This window comes from Rissa tridactyla, chromosome 15 (genome assembly GCF_028500815.1).
Source record: "Rissa tridactyla isolate bRisTri1 chromosome 15, bRisTri1.patW.cur.20221130, whole genome shotgun sequence".
NCBI classification, from domain to species: domain Eukaryota; kingdom Metazoa; phylum Chordata; class Aves; order Charadriiformes; family Laridae; genus Rissa; species Rissa tridactyla.
In genome coordinates, this window is record NC_071480.1 from 12,185,426 (window position 1) to 12,202,437 (window position 17,012).

At 48.6% G+C, this 17,012-nt stretch overlaps 1 protein-coding gene across 4 annotated transcripts in view; it reads left to right on the forward strand.

Moving 5' to 3' along the window:
* Window positions 1–17,012, forward strand: part of RPTOR (regulatory associated protein of MTOR complex 1) — a 156,168-nt gene that overhangs the window by 105,710 nt on the left and 33,446 nt on the right. For 2 of the 4 annotated variants that reach the window (XM_054221548.1, XM_054221547.1), the window contains exons 19-25: window positions 503–643; window positions 1,088–1,246; window positions 8,088–8,206; window positions 8,583–8,651; window positions 13,610–13,713; window positions 14,869–15,052; window positions 16,876–16,986. In XM_054221548.1, the coding sequence (XP_054077523.1) occupies window positions 503–643; window positions 1,088–1,246; window positions 8,088–8,206; window positions 8,583–8,651; window positions 13,610–13,713; window positions 14,869–15,052; window positions 16,876–16,986 (887 nt within the window). The remainder of the gene's footprint in view (window positions 1–502; window positions 644–1,087; window positions 1,247–8,087; window positions 8,207–8,582; window positions 8,652–13,609; window positions 13,714–14,868; window positions 15,053–16,875; window positions 16,987–17,012) is intronic. The other 2 variants (XM_054221550.1, XM_054221549.1) reach the window with 1 other exon arrangement.

The following is a 17,012-nucleotide window of genomic DNA, read 5'->3' on the forward strand; positions in this document are numbered from 1 at the left end:
AGTATCCAGGTCATGGATGAAATGTGAGTTGAAACCAGGCCTGAAACTTGGTCAGGAAACCAGGATTTTCATAATTCTTTATAACGAGAAAATTTACTGGATTTTTAGTGAGCAGAAGCAGACAGAAGCCCGCAAATGCTGCCTGCTGAATGGCATCTGCGGGGGCAGCGTGTCCTAGCACAATGTCTGGGCAGTGGCCCAGCACCAACCTGGAGAGAAGAGTCATCGTGCCTCTCTGGGCAGTCTGCAGGCACTGGCAACGCTCAGCTCACCTGGTTTTATTGGATGTACAAAAATCACAGCCTGAACAGCAGAGACACATGGTCCTTGCTGATTATGTGCCCAGAGGATCCTGTGTCATCCCTCATTCTGTTTTAGCGTAATGGGCAATGACTAAATTCTGTTCATATTGGTAGTATTTTAGTTCTCTTATTGCTTGGAAATAACCGAAAGTCTGTGGTCGCTTTGGGTACATCTATAATTGTTAATTTTGCATCCACAGAGGGTGGGAGTTTGACACCAGTGCGAGATGGTCCGTGTACGCCGAGGCTGCGGTCCGTCAGCTCTTACGGGAACATCCGAGCAGTTACCACAGCTAGGAACCTGAACAAGTCCTTGCAGAACCTCAGCCTGAATGAAGAATGTAAGAGACATTTCAAAATTCTTTCATTTTCTTTACCTCTTCCCCACCCCACCCGTCTCCCGCCAGCTGGGAAATGCCACGTGCAAGACGACATGAGCTGAAAGTTTAGCCCAGATTATCCAGCTGCCAGCTCCAAGGGCTTAGATGAGACACCCTTCATAATTAGTTTCAATTTTCTGGTCATTAGTATTGATTTTTCTGAGCGTTTGGGGACCAAAAAGGTGCCTTCCAACTTCCTAACATACAGGATTTTTAACCGAATCTCTTCTGACCCCTTGATGCCTCCTCTGTATTTAAATATTCAGTGTTTAAAAGGGGACGTTGTGGTTTTACCTGCACCTTCATTGAGTGTTGCAGGGTTTAGGAAAGGGCTGTTATGCCTGGGAAAAAAATTGTTCTCTCACCAGTTCTTGTGTCGGCGTCTGCCCCCTTTTCTTTTGGCAGCTGGAAGCTCTGTTGCGTTTTCTCCTGGGAATCTCAGCACCAGCAGCAGCGCCAGCAGCACCTTGGGCAGCCCTGAGAACGAGGAGTATATCCTGTCCTTTGAGACTATTGACAAGATGAGGCGAGTCAGCTCTTACTCTTCTCTGAATTCACTAATAGGTGAGTAAAGACTCTCTTACCCTTCCTTTGGCAGCCCCTTTCTTCACATGCTTGCATTAGCTTTTGTGGAAAGTTTGGATCTTAGCTCCTGCTAGATCTTGCTCCAACAAAACTTCTCGTCACACTAGAAATGGTGCTCTTGCGTTTGGCTGGGCTTCGTGCGGAGCAGAGTCCCCTCCTGCTCTGATGGAGGGACTGGCCACGAGAGCTGCTGGCTCCAGCTGCACGCTTCACTGGGACGCGCAGCAGTCCTGTTAGGAATTTGAGCACAAAATACAGCGTATAGAGGAATTTCACCTCCGCCGCAGTGCCGCTGGCTAGAGACTGAGAGCCAGGCCTCCCCGTGGCATGGGCAGCAGCTGGGCACGCCGGCACTAGCTGCTGCCCCTGCTTGTTTTTCATGTGGATTGTATTTCCAGGCAGCACAGACACTTTATTGTGTCACTCATCCAAGAAAGCCTTACCTAGCTGATTTCCCATGCGGGTTTATATATACGTTGTTAAAATAAGACACAAAAAAAAAAGAAATCCCAGGCTGTGTCTTAAAAGCATAAAGACTGAGTGTTTCATAGAAATCTGCTTTTGTGCAAAAAGTTCCGTGGCTGATCCCGCTGCCTCTGATCCCCTCTCCGTTATTTCCTCCCAGAGAAGCTGCACTAACGTCACTAACAGCACTGAACTTATTGACACCACTCAACAGTCCCTTTCTCTCCCGATGTCTGGCTCTGGGTAACGCACAGAGCTCTGCGGAGCGCAGCGCTATAGCACAGAAGGAAGGGAAATTTTACTTGTATTTATGCAGCACATGGCTGATTTGTGTGTAATGGATTATTTGCATTTCTTTTATAGAGCAAAACCGGAATGTTTATATTGAGCTAGTTCAACTCAGTTGTTTTCCAAGTAACTTTCTCAGTCGTGTCTGTTTGCTACGATGGCATTGCTTTAAGCTAGCTCTAATTTTTCAAACAATCTAAACCATTCGGGGATGGTAACATAGACCGAGAAGGACCGGGCTTTGGGAATGGCCTCCCTGCAGGGAGCAGGGCAGGCAGCGCGCAGCAGAGAAATGCCGGGGGAGAAGCCTCTCTATTTTCATTGTAATCAGCAAATATTTTTCTAGCCTCCAAAAAACAGTGAAAAAAGAGTGGTGTAGCTCCGAGAGGAGTCCACCTGGGTGACAGACTTGCCTTGGCTGAAGAAACATTTTGCTCTACTCTGTTTTCTGGAAGAAGTAACGGTGACTTGGCTCTCCTGAGCTGAAACATCCTGGGGCTGTCATTCCTGAGCCCCTGCGGCAGTTTAAAGCTGTGTGTTCATTAGAAACTTAATTCACTCATTTGCTTTTGATTGTAGGTAGTGAAATTGGATCTTCTAAAGCATAACAGGAATGTTAGGAAATTTCTCTCCATCTTAAGCTAGAACTTGAATTTTCCTCATTTCTGCTGGTGCAAACTGGTGTCTGCTTGATTACTTGTGTGTGTCTCACAAGAGCTTTACAGCGCAGTTGGAAAAGAATCGAGGTGAGCTGGAGATGAGTGAGGGACACCTAGAAAAACAAGAAGAGCAGTTCTCCAAAGCCTCCCTCATTCCTATTCAATCGGAAGAGCTCATATCCAGCTGGAAACGGCAGAGCTTATAGAAGTGTTTAAAATTCATAACTCACACAGAATCCCATTACCTTCGGCATTTGCCTGCTGAAAGCCAGCCTTGTTTCATTTCTCCTGAAGAATCACGAGCTTCCAGCCTGCTCTCTCCGGCTCCCCAAGGAAAGAGATTTCAAAACACCATCAGCTCCAGCCACCCTCAGTAGCGCCGCAGCCGCCACGCAGCCAGCCCAGGCTCACATTAACCCCTCTCTTTAAAGTTTTAGTGTGCAATAAAATACTGCTCTAGAGCTAGCGAGAGTGGGGAACGTGGAGAGGAGTCCAGCTGGGTGATAGGCTTTTCTTGACTGAAGAAATGTTTTGCTCTACTCTCCGTCTTTTGGAAGAAGTAATGGTAATTTGGCTCTGCGGTAATGACTCTGCCAAACATTTGAGACAGGCAGAGCAGTAAAAAGGGTGCTTTGGGCACATGGGTAGGCTCAAACCAAAGCAGAAATCTAGTCTGTAATAATAAAAGTAGAAATTTTCAGCCACAGTTTAATTCTGTGTTCTGTACTCTGCATTCCCTCGGTTGATTCACCGATGTTCAGGGCTTTCTTCCTCTCTTGTGATTTTAGGAACGTGGTGCTAGAGGGATTATTCTGGATCCATCTCTCCACTGACACTGCGGCATCGTACGATGTTCCTCTTCCCATAAACTTGAGGAAAACCTCTCCATTCCTTCTTGTGCCATTTTACAAACAGCTTCTAAGCTAACTATAAGCCTAGTGCCCCCATGTAGTGTCCCCCCACAGTGCAACATGCGCTTTTTGTCAAGGTGTGCTGTTCTCTGACTGTTCCTTGGCCAGTCCGTCCTCTTACCAGAAGAGACATTTATTTCTGGCCCACGTTCTCCAGCTGGCAAGAGGCAGTTTTCGGTTAGTCAACAAAGACATCAGTTTGGCTGGGAAGCTGAGCCTTGCTGCTTTTTCCGTACAACTACTCATTAATCTTGATGTCCTGGAAACTTTTAATTTAGTTTAGTTTTAAGATAGGAAAAGGCAAGGAATGAAGATGGGGGTTTTGCATACCTTGAGGCTAATTATTCATATCCAAACTGCGTGATTAAAGTCTTTGTCCTACAGCGAGCATCGCTGGAAAGATTATATTAAGGAATGATCAAAGAAGGAGGAAAATAAATCTTGGAGGGATGAAATGCTGGGGAATAGTTCTCTTTTCCAGCAGGAGAGGCTGGGGGCAGGAAACTCTTTACCATGTCACAGGATCCGTCCTGAAGAGCTGCCTCGAGGTAGCACTTGCAGCGGGAGGTTACTGCGGTGAGGATGAGCAGAGATGTAGGCGGGCAGTGAGCGGCAGCAGCTGAGAGAGCGAGAGCTGGGACAGGTAGAGCCTCCGTCCCTATCGCAAGGAATATATTTAAATGCACAGAAATAATGAGCAGTAACTGGTCAACCAGCAGTATTTATAAATAGTAACTTGCACAGTGGCAAAATGCAGGGAGCTGAGTGGCTTTTGGAAGCGGAAGTTTGATGTAGGGGCTGGCCATGGTGGGCTGTTCCATGTTGGCTATGGCAGCCCTGGTCCAGGGCAAGCACCTGCTCGGGGGGAACATGCCTGTTACTAATGAGCTGCTTCTGGTTTCTGTTGAAACGTGAAAAAGCTCATGCTTTGCCAGGCTGGACGGGGCTTTGTGCGCAAAGTCTGCCTGGTCTAGTGGGTCTACGCCACCAGTCTACACCACCAGCTGGTCTAGTGGGAGGTGTCCCTGCCCAGGGCAGGGGATTGGAACGAGATGATCTTTAAGGTCCCTTCCAACCCAAACCATTCTGTGATTCTGTGATTTGAATCGCCGTCAGGGGTTGGAGTGTGCAGGAAAGCCTTTGCACGGCCCCGTGCAAGAAGACCAGCTTGCAGACTGTCAGGTCTGTGCGAGAAACGCTGGTTTGCTGTTCCTGTAGGGAACGGGCTGCTGTCTGCACTTGTCGAAGTAGCGTTCAGAGAGCAAGCGGGATTTCAGGTGTTCTCTTCATCCCAGTAGCTGTCACAGGACCTCTTGTGCCACTTGCGGGATGAGGAGGGACTTGTGGGATACACTTTTATGTGGGATTAGCATTGGTGGGAAGCAGATACCCGAGTCCTTGGGTATCGTTCAGCCTGAAATGTTTCAGCTGTACATTTCATGGCGTGCCCATCCGAAACTCGCCGTGCCTGGGGCTGTGCAGGCGGAGGAGCTGCTGCCGGTCCTGGGCGGGCACCAGCGCCCGGGCAGCTCTGGGGCAGCTTTTGCTGCTGCACCTTCTTCTGGAGATCCAGGCTCAGAACCGCCGCAGGGCTTTTTACAGGGGATTAGGAAGAAACCCTGTCAAAACCTGGCAAGTCAAAAAGAATAAATAAAAACATTAGCATTCATTTTTGCATCCAGCATGGTCTGACCCTTTGTGTACTGGCTGACCTGGTGGCAGGACCTCAGCCAGGTCCCTTCCTCGGGGCTGCGGCAAGATGCTTGCTGTTAAAGTGAACTAAGAGTTACGCATATGCAAAGAAAATCAAAGTCGTCAGGAAAGGCAGGCAATTTATTTTTGACATTCTTAGCGGAGAGGAATCATTTTGTAAACATAAATCTATACTGCAAGGTCCATTTAACTGGCTTTGAATCAGTCTGACTAATTACAGAGCTGTCTGCTTAGATTAACACCCCGTCCCCCTTGCTCGGCTCTTTGTTTGCATCTCATGGATATTTTAGTCCATTACATGAAATCAAGCTGCCGTTCCTCCTGCCACCTCTGCTGCCTTCCATTATCCCACTGCCTCGGTGCTCGGGGTTTTACAGGGAGCGGTGTCAGATGTGTCACTCGACTGAATCAGCGCCACGAACAACGCTAACGGGGCAGGCAGGATGGCAGAAGAAAGGACCGGTCCTTCGAGCATCAGCTCTGAGCACGAGATGCCTTTGTAGAAATTCCCTCTATTCTTTTCAAAGGCTGCGAGTGAATGAGGAATTGCACTGGTGCAGTTCTGTTTTAATTTTGTTTTCTTTTTCATGACGCTTAGATGTAGAAAAAATGTCATTGGGTTTTTTCTTCGTGACTGCATCATGAGAGGTGGTTATCAGAGACACTGGAAAATCTGATGGGTACCCTCTCGCTCTCCCTTTCTCTCCCTTTCCTTTTACTGTCTTTCGAGGGCTTTGAAAGAAATCAAGCTGTTCAGATTTCCCATTGGTCCTTATGTACTTTCTAGCGTGGGACCAAATGCAGGAGGCAGAGCTCTGAGCAGACCCCAGATGACATTCCCTGCCTGGCTGCTTCACTGGCTCTTTGTCTCTCTCCCTCTCTTGCTCTTTCTCGTTCCCCTTCCTCCTTTTCTTTCCCTGACAATAGAAGCTTCCAGGGTGAACGTGGCAATTGCAAAAATAAAACGTAAATGGTCAGAAGCCTGGAGAAGACAGACAAACATTGTGTCACCATCCTTTAGGTTGGGAGGCCTAACCCTCTTCCACGCAGACACTTTATTGTGTATTGACATTTTCTTTATTTGAACACGGAAACAAGAAAAAGACAATGACTTTTGTGTGTTATGACCAAAGCCAAAACCTGAACTTGGATCCTGCACGGCTCAGTTCTGCTCATTTGATGCACGCCATCCTCACGCATTCCTTGGTCTCGTGCGCTTTGGGCTCTGGCCTCAGCTGGCAAAAGCCAAGCAGGGCAGATCAGCGGCCTTTAAATCTGCTGTATCTTGACAATTGTTATTGCTTTCTCCGATTATCAACTTCTTTGTTTCTCCTGGGTGGATTTACCACTGTTGCATCTTTGTCCTGCATCCTGCCTGTGGTGGAAAGGCTGGGATTAGCTGTGGGAGTCGGTTGTGTAGGTGGCCCCCAGCAGACGGGCAGCACTGTCCAGTGGTGCTGTCACAAATACCTGTGAGATTTCCGAGTGGAACTCTGTAAGTAGCCGCCACTTGGAAAATCCTTGGGATGTCAGCGGAGTAAGAGACCCTTACGTGTGCAGGTCAGATGGGAGGATGGAGTTAGGTCATTGCCTTTTGCGGGATGCTTTGTCCCATGCCGGGGGATTTTTCCGGCAGCAGGCAGGTTTCCCCGGCTGAGGCAGCCGAGCACCCCGAGTGCAGCTTGCGGACTCCTGGAGCCCGTTACCACGTGCTACCTGCCTTCCGCAGCCAACGCTCAAAACTGCACTCTCCAAATCTGTTTTCTCTTGGTTTGAGCATCAGGTTTAGCAGCTGCCAGGTGAGAAGCTGCCTGTTGACCGAGGAACCCTTTCTTTCTTCCTGACTTAACGTTTTATATTTAGGTGCCTCCAGAAACACGAAAGGAAATGCAGTAACAGCTTGATCTGTCATTTACCATTGATTGTGACTCATCTGAAATTCCTGTTTCAGTTCCTTTTTTTGTTAGTGCAATCACTTTAATATTGTCCAAATGGCTCAGCTCCCAAACAACGGTGTTACAACTATTAGACATTGTGAGGGTTCGAAGGAAGAATAACAAATTAAAGATTCGCCTAAAAGCAGCAAAATAAAATGTTCGCAGGATTTTGTCAGTTGTTGCAAATGCTTATTAATTTGATTTGTACTTTGAATCTGTCAGTCCCTTCTGCTGAAATACCAAACAGCAGATATTCTCATTAAAGAACAAATTGGCAATTGATGAATTGATACAAATGTCAATAGGAAGGACTGAGTTAGACTTTAGTGCTTCGCAAGGGTACGGGTCCTAAACTTCATTTTTAACATTTAGATGTTTAGTGAACTTGTAGAATATATAAACCCCTGAACGTTCAAGCTGAGTATTAGTGCTTAAAACAGCAATAAAAATAACCTTAAATATATAAGCCAGTAACTGGGGGTTTATACCATTTAGTATTTTAGCTCAGGAAATCCAAAGACATTATCCATTTGGCCTTTCCAGATTATTTGCTTCAGGAGCCTAGAAGGCCAGTGGTTTGACTGAAGCTTATTTAGGTAGTCGTTAATTTATTTTGCCTTCTCCCACTTTCATTTCACAAGCCCTTGCAGAGTTCACAGAGAAAGACAAAACGGAGACAAAATGCCCACGTAGGGAGTTTTTGAGCTCTTCTCTTGATGTTTTCCTGGATGTCATTGTGATGTTTGGAGTTCTAATGAATTTTCTCACATAAGATCAAAGAGTTTGAGTTGATGGATTGTCATGTGCTGTGGGGCTTTGTTTTTTGTTTTGTTTTTTATTATTTTAGGTGTGAGTTTCAACAGTGTTTATACCCAGATTTGGAGAGTGCTCCTTCACCTAGCTGCTGACCCCTACCCTGATGTCTCCGACTTGGCCATGAAAGTTCTCAACAGTATTGCCTACAAGGTATGCCCTTCTGTGTTCGCGTGGCTGTGAGGCTTTTTGTTCCTTCACATTTTTTCGTGTGTTGATTTTTCTCATGCTTAGGCAAAGCGTAGGCAGACTGAACTGAGTAGATCCGTTGGAGGGCTCTGGTAAGTGGTCCTAGTTCAGTCTGGGTCTATCGCGGAAGGAGCTTTTAATGTTTCAAAATGATAAACGCTCATGAAATCTTGATCAGGTAAAATAAATAAATGGGGGAGGGCCTGGGATTGTTTTAGGATATGAAGTAGGTACAGACCTTAGACAGTAGGTCGTGTTTAGAAGTCTACTTATCTAGATCAGTCCCTGGGAGAAACCTTAAATATACTTCATTCAATTATCCGTTTGCAAACTGATTTAGATTATGCAAGTGGGACTGGCCTGCAGACTGAAGCCACAACGGCTCTCCAACCCAGGTGAACTAGTACATGTGAGTCAGCATGCAGACACCCCGCCACCACTCACCTCTGCAACCCAGGCCCGCTCCGCCTAAACCACCATCCTCATCCCATTTCATCCTCCAAGGGTGACAAGATGTCCCTGGAGGCTGCCATCACTGCTGATTGGGAATTGCCGCCTCGGGGAGCTGTCGAAGCCCCCTCACCTCCCACCCGAAACGAAGCACCGGGCCACCCCAGAACATCTTCTCACCAACTGCCTTCCCCCTTCTCCGCCCCGGCCGGGGCTGGCGGCGGGCGATCGGAACGCCCTCCTTCCCACCTGCTTCCTACTCGCTCTAGCATCCAGCCCATGAGCCATTGCAATGCGAGATGGCGTCTCTTACTGACGATTTCCACTGAATAATACGAAATCTTCAGACTCAGGCTTCTAAGCTAAAGTTGCAGTAAGAGATGCCAGCATTGTGCACTACCATTTTAATGCCTTAGAGATTTCTTGCTTTTAAATCTGATTTTCTACTGAGAAAATAGTTATGATTTGAACTCCTGTATTTGTTATTAAGTATACGTGTCAGTGAGTGGTAAAGTCGGGGTGTGGGAGAGAGGATTACTTTGACAGTGGGGGCTCTGAGGTCAGCCCTTCCCCGGCGATTCAGGTGTGCAGCAAATTGCTGTCAGGCTGGAGACGCTGAATTAAGGTGAATAAGAAAAGGAAAAGGTGAAAGATTTCCCCCTCTCTGCTCTAGATGCATGAAACTGTTTCAGTTTTGTATTTTGGAAGCCTCTTTGCAAAACGAAATGTTGTTCCTACTGTGGGATTAAAAGGGATATAAAAAGGAACCGGATCTGCTTTTCCTGTCTTCAGTATTTTTTCAGGACTTACTCCCTCGCTAGTGGGAAGAGATGTGTAAATATTAACAAAGATGCTGCTGTGCCCTGCAGATGTCTTCACTGGCGCTGCTATGGGGCTGCTTAGCCAGCAGGAATTTCGATGGTTACGTTGTGATGTCTGTGGTTAACGTTGTCACTGGTTTGGTAAATTCTGTGTTCGTTCTGACAAGTTTGGCCCTAAACACCTTGGTACTGAGCGAGCCCACGAGCCGAAGCGGGTGGGTGTCATGCATCGCCTGCTCGGCTTCTCAGGCAGCTGCCCTGGCCAGGGCGGGCTAAGGCAATGGCTTTCCAAACGGTTTTGCAAAATAATAAAAGAAGAATTCCCATTTTCAAGGGTTTTTTGTCTGGGGATGCTTCCGTGAACAAAATTTATTTGTTCTTCTTTGCCTTGGGCATAAAATCCATAAGGAAAGTATTTAAATACATAATTTTGGGCAGCTGCGTATATAGTGGGCGAACTGCTGTGCACTTTGTGGTACTGTACCACCTGGCTTAGGTAGCTTCTGAAAAGGCTTTTTTTTACCGAAAAAAAAAAAAAATCCTATTAACAGCCCACCCAAATGGCAGTTAAGACTGCAGACCCCGGGTTGGGATCTGGCCTCTCTTGATCTCATTACGGGCAGAGCTGCCACTGCGAGCGGTGCCAGCGTTTCCAGCCCCAGCGCCGCTCTCTGCTGCTGGGAGCTCGGGCAGATTAGAGGAGCCGGCTCATGTGTAATGCAAATTAGTAACAATTAAATTTTTGCTAACTGTATCCCGAGATCTTTCCTTGGTGCTAATGAAGCTTTGTTGGACGTCAGCGGGAGCAGCCTGGGTGCTGCCCACAGCCCTTCGGCCCTCCCGAGTACCTGCAATTCTCCATGTTGTTGTTTGAATTTTATCACTGAAGAAAAACAAAAGTTGATTTTCTTGCTCAAACAAAAATACTGCTTCAGGTGAATTGAAGCACTTGAATATTTAGGGGTTTAACCCTTTTGTTCTAATTAATACAGAATTCAGGGAACAAGAGGTTCCATTTTGGAACTTGCGCATGTGAAGTTTTCTTGAATTAACGCAACAGAACAAAATACGGCGATTTGTTCGACGTTGCCTGTTGTCGTTGGGCTTCTCAGCTGAAAGACCTCAACGAATTAGCCGTGGGCTTGCACTTCTGGATGATGTCGGTGAACTGCGTCTTCCTTTTTGGTGAACTAAGTATTTAGCCTCCAAGTGTTGCCAAGCTCTGTGCTTGGAGTCTTTATGGCTTTACGACATCTCTGGTACCGGGCCGGTGTTGGCCATGTCATTCGGTTGCCCCGACGGGTGACCGCACACCCCCTGGAGAGCAGCGTGGCTGGAGGGCCTTAGAAGAAGTCAACATCGCTACACTTTTTAATCCCCTGCAGTAAAACACGGGACCAGTAGCGTGAATTTTGTGACTGTGCAAAAGTCCAGTTTAAGAGCCTGCGTCTGTGAAATAGTTATTTGCAAGGCACCGTGTGAATTAAAAGCAGAATTTTTGTTTTCAAATGAGACCAGCCCTGTGCAGGGTTTTTAGTGGAGCCATGAATATAGATCTTTGTCTACCGGAAAACTCCAGTTGTCTTTAAATAGGGCGCTGTCTTTCTGAGCAGCCGGTGAGTAGGTTGCACAGACGCTTGCTGGCTGTGAAATACGCTGTTTTATTTCATGGGCTGATGAGACACCGCGCGCTCTCACACAGGCTGCGGCTGTGTTGTGATTTACGTTTGTGATGCAGATTGGAACGGTACCCCTCTCATTCCCAGCCTGATCTTTTCAAAAATCCAAAACACGCTTTTTGCCTCTACCACAACAAACAAAAAGGACCCAGTAATCCATGTTGGCCTCTTCAGACTTTTTGCAATTGCAATTAATTGAGGAAAGTTTGCTTCCTCCCAGGTTGCTTCATCCAGCTGTTTTCTATGGAAGGCTTGAGGCTGAATTATCCCAGGAGTTATTCCTCCACGACACCACTCTTTGGTACAGGCTTTTCTGTGCATAAGCAAGTAATTCTGACAGTGTGCTCTTTTTTTTTTATTTTTAACCTGGAGTCAATTTGCAAAATTAGGAATTACTCTCTCCCCTCCTGAAAAGAGCTGCTTTGTGTGGCAGAGGAGCAAATCCCCAGGAAACGGAGAGCTGCTGCCTCCAGCAAAATACACTGTTGTATCCCTGAGCCATGGCCCTCTCGCTGCTTTCGGAGAAGAAATTGCCTTTTTATTTTTCCCAGGAAGAGGAAGGCTGGCTGCCACGCTCCTCTCCCCGTGTTCCCCCGCAGCAAAGCGCCGTTAGCTGACCTTGGCCGTCTGCTGCGGAACAGGGTGACCTGACCCATCGCAGGTGACAGAGACCCGACTGTGAGAATCTTAAACCTGAGCCTTCTGTCACTAATTAAAACTAGTTATGAATAATAATATGTCACTAGTTGCTAAATTGTTTCTACTTTCTTTCCATTGCCCTTGTGTGACGGTGTGTCCCAGCCCTGTGTCCTACCAGCTGCTCAGCGGAGACCCCTCTGCCTCCCTGAGCGATGGGGAGACCAGTGACCTTTAGGGCCTCTCCCACCCCATGAGAAACTGAGGAGAATAACACCCAAACCAGGGCTGTCTGTCAGGAGGAGGCTGGCTCGGGGCGCAGCCGGGCCGAGCCGGGGGGATCACGCTCGCTGCCGCCGCCACAGCCACAGCCACCCAGGTACAGGTGTGTCCTGTGGTGACGGCCACCCCGCTCCTGCCCTTGGGAGCCAAGCAGACGGTGGTCAGGAGGGCTCGACCCCCGTGGACGCCTCGCTGGGCCGTTGGAGGACAGGAGAAGCGGGGGTCATCTCGGAAGGCCCTTTGGCTGCGGCGAGGAGCGGGCAGGGTGGCGCCCAGCACACGCACCTGATTTCTGCCTGCAGCAGACGCGCGGGGGGCTGCGAGGGCAGACAGAGCCAGTTGTTCACGGCGGTCCTTGGTTCTGCCTTGTAAAGGCATTAACTTACAAAAGGCTCGTTAAAGACCACGCACACAGCTCTTGCGTTCCGTGTGCTCTGTGTGCCAGTACCTGCGGGTCGTGCCTTAGCTCTTTAGGATGGAGGCAAGCCCCAGTGCTCCTCTGCCGAGATGGGGATTTTCGGAGGGTTTGAGGGATGGTGGAAGTTATCCTGCCTGTAGGATAGCTGTATTGTCCCTCCAGGTTTTCTGTGCCAGTCTCGGGCTGCTTTTAACAGTTATTTCAATACGTGAGAAATTTCAAGCATTTCAGAGAGGGCAGGGTAATGTGGAAGAGGATGAGGGGAGTCCGTAAGCAATGGAGGACTTCTCCCTTTCTAAAGGGGAGGCTTGTTTGCACGGTGCGAGCTGCGCACTCAGCCCGAAGGGGTGCGAGATGTCGCTGTCTGTGCTTCTTGCTGCCGTTCCCATGACCAGCATTTGGGGCTTTCCCCAGGAGAACAGACAAGAACTTCTCAGGCTCTTTCAGAAACGGGTCTTCCAGCTGGTGGCCAAGTGCCAGGTGCTGTTTTGCAGGAGCTCTGGCTGTGTTTTGTAGAGCTCAGAGCAACCCAACCTTGTAAATCCCCTGCCTTCCTCCTAAGAGTGGAAGGGCATCCTCTAACGAGCTCCAGAAGAGCTCGGCTCTTGTTAGGGGAGGTGGAGCAGCCACAGGAGGCAGTTTCAGGCAGCTGCCGGATTTACAAGGAGCGTTTGGACTCGACCGTGAGCTCAGGGTCAGAATGGGTGCTGGAGCGTGAGGAGTTGTGGATGTGGTGAGGAATGCCCCGAGGTGGGAGGGGAAGCCCCGGCCTGCCCGGCGGCAGCTTGGTTCGAGGTGCTGGTACAGGTTGTGGGCTGCACCTGGTTTGGGGAGAAGGCTTCTGTGTTAATCAAAGCCATTTCCCTGTAACAGAGGGGTACTTTCTGGTAAGTGTTTTTTGACTAAAAAAGTAGTAAAATCATCTTGTGTTGCGAACCGCACAGGGGCTTTTTTCATATACATTTTTAAACACACACATAGATAGAGAGCTTAACTTCATCTACCCCAGGTGTGCGATTGTATTAGCTAACAAACGGCTGCGGTCGGGGCTGTTCAGGACTCTGCTGTGTTTTTTCTCTAGGCAACAGTGAACGCTCGCCCCCAGCGCATCCTCGACACCTCCTCGCTGACGCAGTCCGCCCCCGCCAGCCCCACCAACAAGGGCATGCACATCCACCAAGTCGGGTAAGCTCCCGCGGGGCACCGGCACTTCTGCCACGGGGGGGTTTGGGTGCTCCCTGCCAGCCCCGCCGCGGGCAGCCAGCCCGGATAACCCAGGTCTTGGTACCTTCTTGTTTTAGCACTGGTAAGGTGGTCAGAAACAAAAGCTCTGGGAAAAGGTGAGGAGTTTCTTCCTGTTTTTAGGACAAAGAGTAACAAGCCGCATTAATTCTCCAGAGCCGAATTGAAGAGCCGGCTGTTGCTGGTTTTCCTGATGCACTTCGGCCTGCCCTGTGCAGTATCCAGATTTTCCATTGAAGTCTGAGCTGTGTTTTCTCCACTTTCAGCTGACAAAAGCCAGGGTTATCTGGTGATCAACAAGCCATGCCTGAACTGCAGTGAAATTGAGATGCTGGCATGGGCAAAGCTAGGATTTGAAAATTTTATTATTTCCCAAAACCTGCTCTCCAGGAGAAAACACCGCACATTACATCTCAGTGTGCACCACTAAGAGTCACAGTTGAAACAAAGGGCCCAGAACCGCACAGTGATGGTTTTTTAATGTTACACGTATTATAACTGTGCAATAAGATAAATCTCAACTTACATGTAAAGGAAAATGCTTTTCTGTGGGCTGACAAGACTAGTCTCCCCGTTGAAATACAACGGCCAGTCGGTGTGCCTTAGGGCAGACGTTGTGACCTGTTGGACGCGCAGGTTCCCAAAATGTTAATCTTCTTGTCCTCAGGCTGGAGTTGGCGCAGTCAAGGTTCACTCCTGGTTTGGGGTTTGTGTGTCTTTTGGAGGGGATGGGGGGATTGTGTTCTTTCGCTTTGTTTTGGTTTGGCGGAGGAAGCGCAGCAGGGAAGTATAAATCTTACAAGAAAGAAACAAAGTGAAAGTAGCGTCATTCCCACGCAGGAGTTAGGGCAGCGGAGCAGGTAGTGATGGCATAGCTGTGCCGTCCTCTGCCCTTGTGCGTGCTGGGACAGTGCTGGTTTCTGCTGGGAGAGGGAGGGTTGAACTGGCTTCGGTCTGTAGCAAACCAGGTCGAATGTCAAAGGTGGGCACCACGTCGGGATGGCAGCTCCCCGAGACGTGCCAGGTTGAGGGACTGCGTACCAGCGGCTCAGTCTCGTGTCCAGTGCTGTCTAAATCCTTTCCCTCTTTGCTCTTCAGAGGGTCACCTCCAACCACTAGTACAAGCAGCTCCAGCCTGACGAATGATGTGACAAAACAACCGGTCAGTCGGGACATCGCATCTGTGAGACCTGCCAACGTCGGCAACATGGGGGTCCAGTACACTCCCCACTCCCACCAGTTCCCCAGGACCAGAAAAATGTTTGACAAAGGGCCAGAACAGGTAAAGAGATTTTCCTTTCAGATGTGACTGCTTCCCCGCTCCTCTGGGCTTTGTTACTCATTCTCTTCTTTGTATTTTACTTCTAGATAATTCTTGTTTGCTTGTAGCTGCTGTTAAATCTGGGTTGGCTTCTTCTAACCAATAACATAGAAATGGATTATTTTTTTTTCTTCAGGATAAATTTTGTTTTATAGCTTTTGATGGGGCATTATTCACTTCTGCTGCTACTAAGGAGTGTTTAATCAGAGTTGGTTATTTATTCCTTCATAAACATTTCTCTGCCTGAGTGATAATGCAGAGTCAGATCTGTGACCCTCAGATGTTTTTTCTCCAACCTCAGCACAGCAGGGACTGAGGAGGAAAAAGGGGAGATTCCTCCTCCTTTAACATACGAACTGGCATTCCTCTCGAGAGACCGATGGGTGCTTCTGCACCCGAATATTCACCTTCTTTCCAGCAGCCCATACCCGCTCCATGCTGGCAGCCCCTCTTCACTATGCGGGAGGGAGGGAGGGAAGGAGCCCAGCCCGTTGCTGGGAAAACCGAAGGTGGTTGCAGGTGGCCCTGCTGGAAGGGAGCAGATCAGCTAAGAGCTGGGAGGAACGGCAGTGGCTCCCCTTCTCGGCACCAAGCAAGCCAGCAAGGGGTTTGCATACATTTTAGTGTTCTAAAGACAGTCATCAGGTACTGGGCATTTTTCCATTTACAGAAGCAGGAAGGATTGATGTGGTGCCAAGTAGAGCAATCAGTCAGATTTTTGTATGTGCAAAGGGTTCCGAATGTCACCTTCAGATGACTGGAGATGAGTCACGTTGGGTGAATGTGGAATCCAAGCACGCTGGGACATGCTTGTGGCTGCCACATGAAGACAGAGACTACACTTCCCAATGGTCAGGGTTCCACCATCTGGCAGTAGTTTTGTGTCTCCCTCCCCCTCTATTTCAGTCCATTTCCAGGATTTTTCTGGTGCTGGCTCTGTGGATGAGGGGAAGCTGGAAAGGCAGCACGTGTGCTCTGCTGCCTGTGCTCGTGCACAAAGCGTGACAGAGGGAGGACACTGACCCTCCTTTTCTCCCTCCCGGTACTATGAAAGGGAAGGATTCTGCCGTCTGAAGCGGTGCGGTGTGAGCATAGCAGGCCACAGGAGAAGTGCACAGCACAGCTTTCAGGTGTTCCGACTCCTGAGAAGTAACCACACTTCATGTAAACTGGCATTTCGGCCTCTCTTTAATGAGTGATCTCACAGAAGCTTCCCAAGGTGGAGAGTCAATTATTCTGTGTGATTATCCAAAAAAAAATAATGTTGAAGCCTTAGCAGGAACACCTTCGCTTCTCGTGGGGATGGCAGCGCCAGCCTGGACCGTATTTCTGAAAAAATGGATGAAACCTGGTTGAATGGAGTGGTCTATCCGTTTTCTTTTTGGATGTCTTGGGCTTTGTAACAGATGCTCAGTCCGTGTATGTGACTGTGACTGTGAAGCTGTTGTCCGGCTGTGTTTTCACCTGAATCATCCTCACCGCTCTGCTGTTTCTCATGCCAGAGGCTTAGGAGACGGTGAGAAAACTCATCCTGGGACTTCGTTCCGATGACACACTGATGCTTCAGCCCTGATTCGTACGGTGGCTTGATCATATCTTGTGCTGTGCAGCTGAGGGAATTTGCGCGTTGTGAAAGAGTTAGTGTAATGGCTGTGATCTTAAAGCTAGATGTAAACATTTCATACCCGTGGCAATGTGTTTGAGCGCTTTTCTGCCCCGTGATGTGCTGAAGGCCACGTGAAGGGGAGAGACGTGGGTTAACATCCTGTTCTCTTTCTGGACAGACCACTGACGATGCCGACGATGCCGTGGGACACAAAAGTTTCATTTCGGCCACAGTGCAGACGGGGTTTTGTGACTGGAGTGCGAAGTATTTTGCTCAGCCAGTCATGAAGGTAATGCGTTGCTGTCTCCATGCATG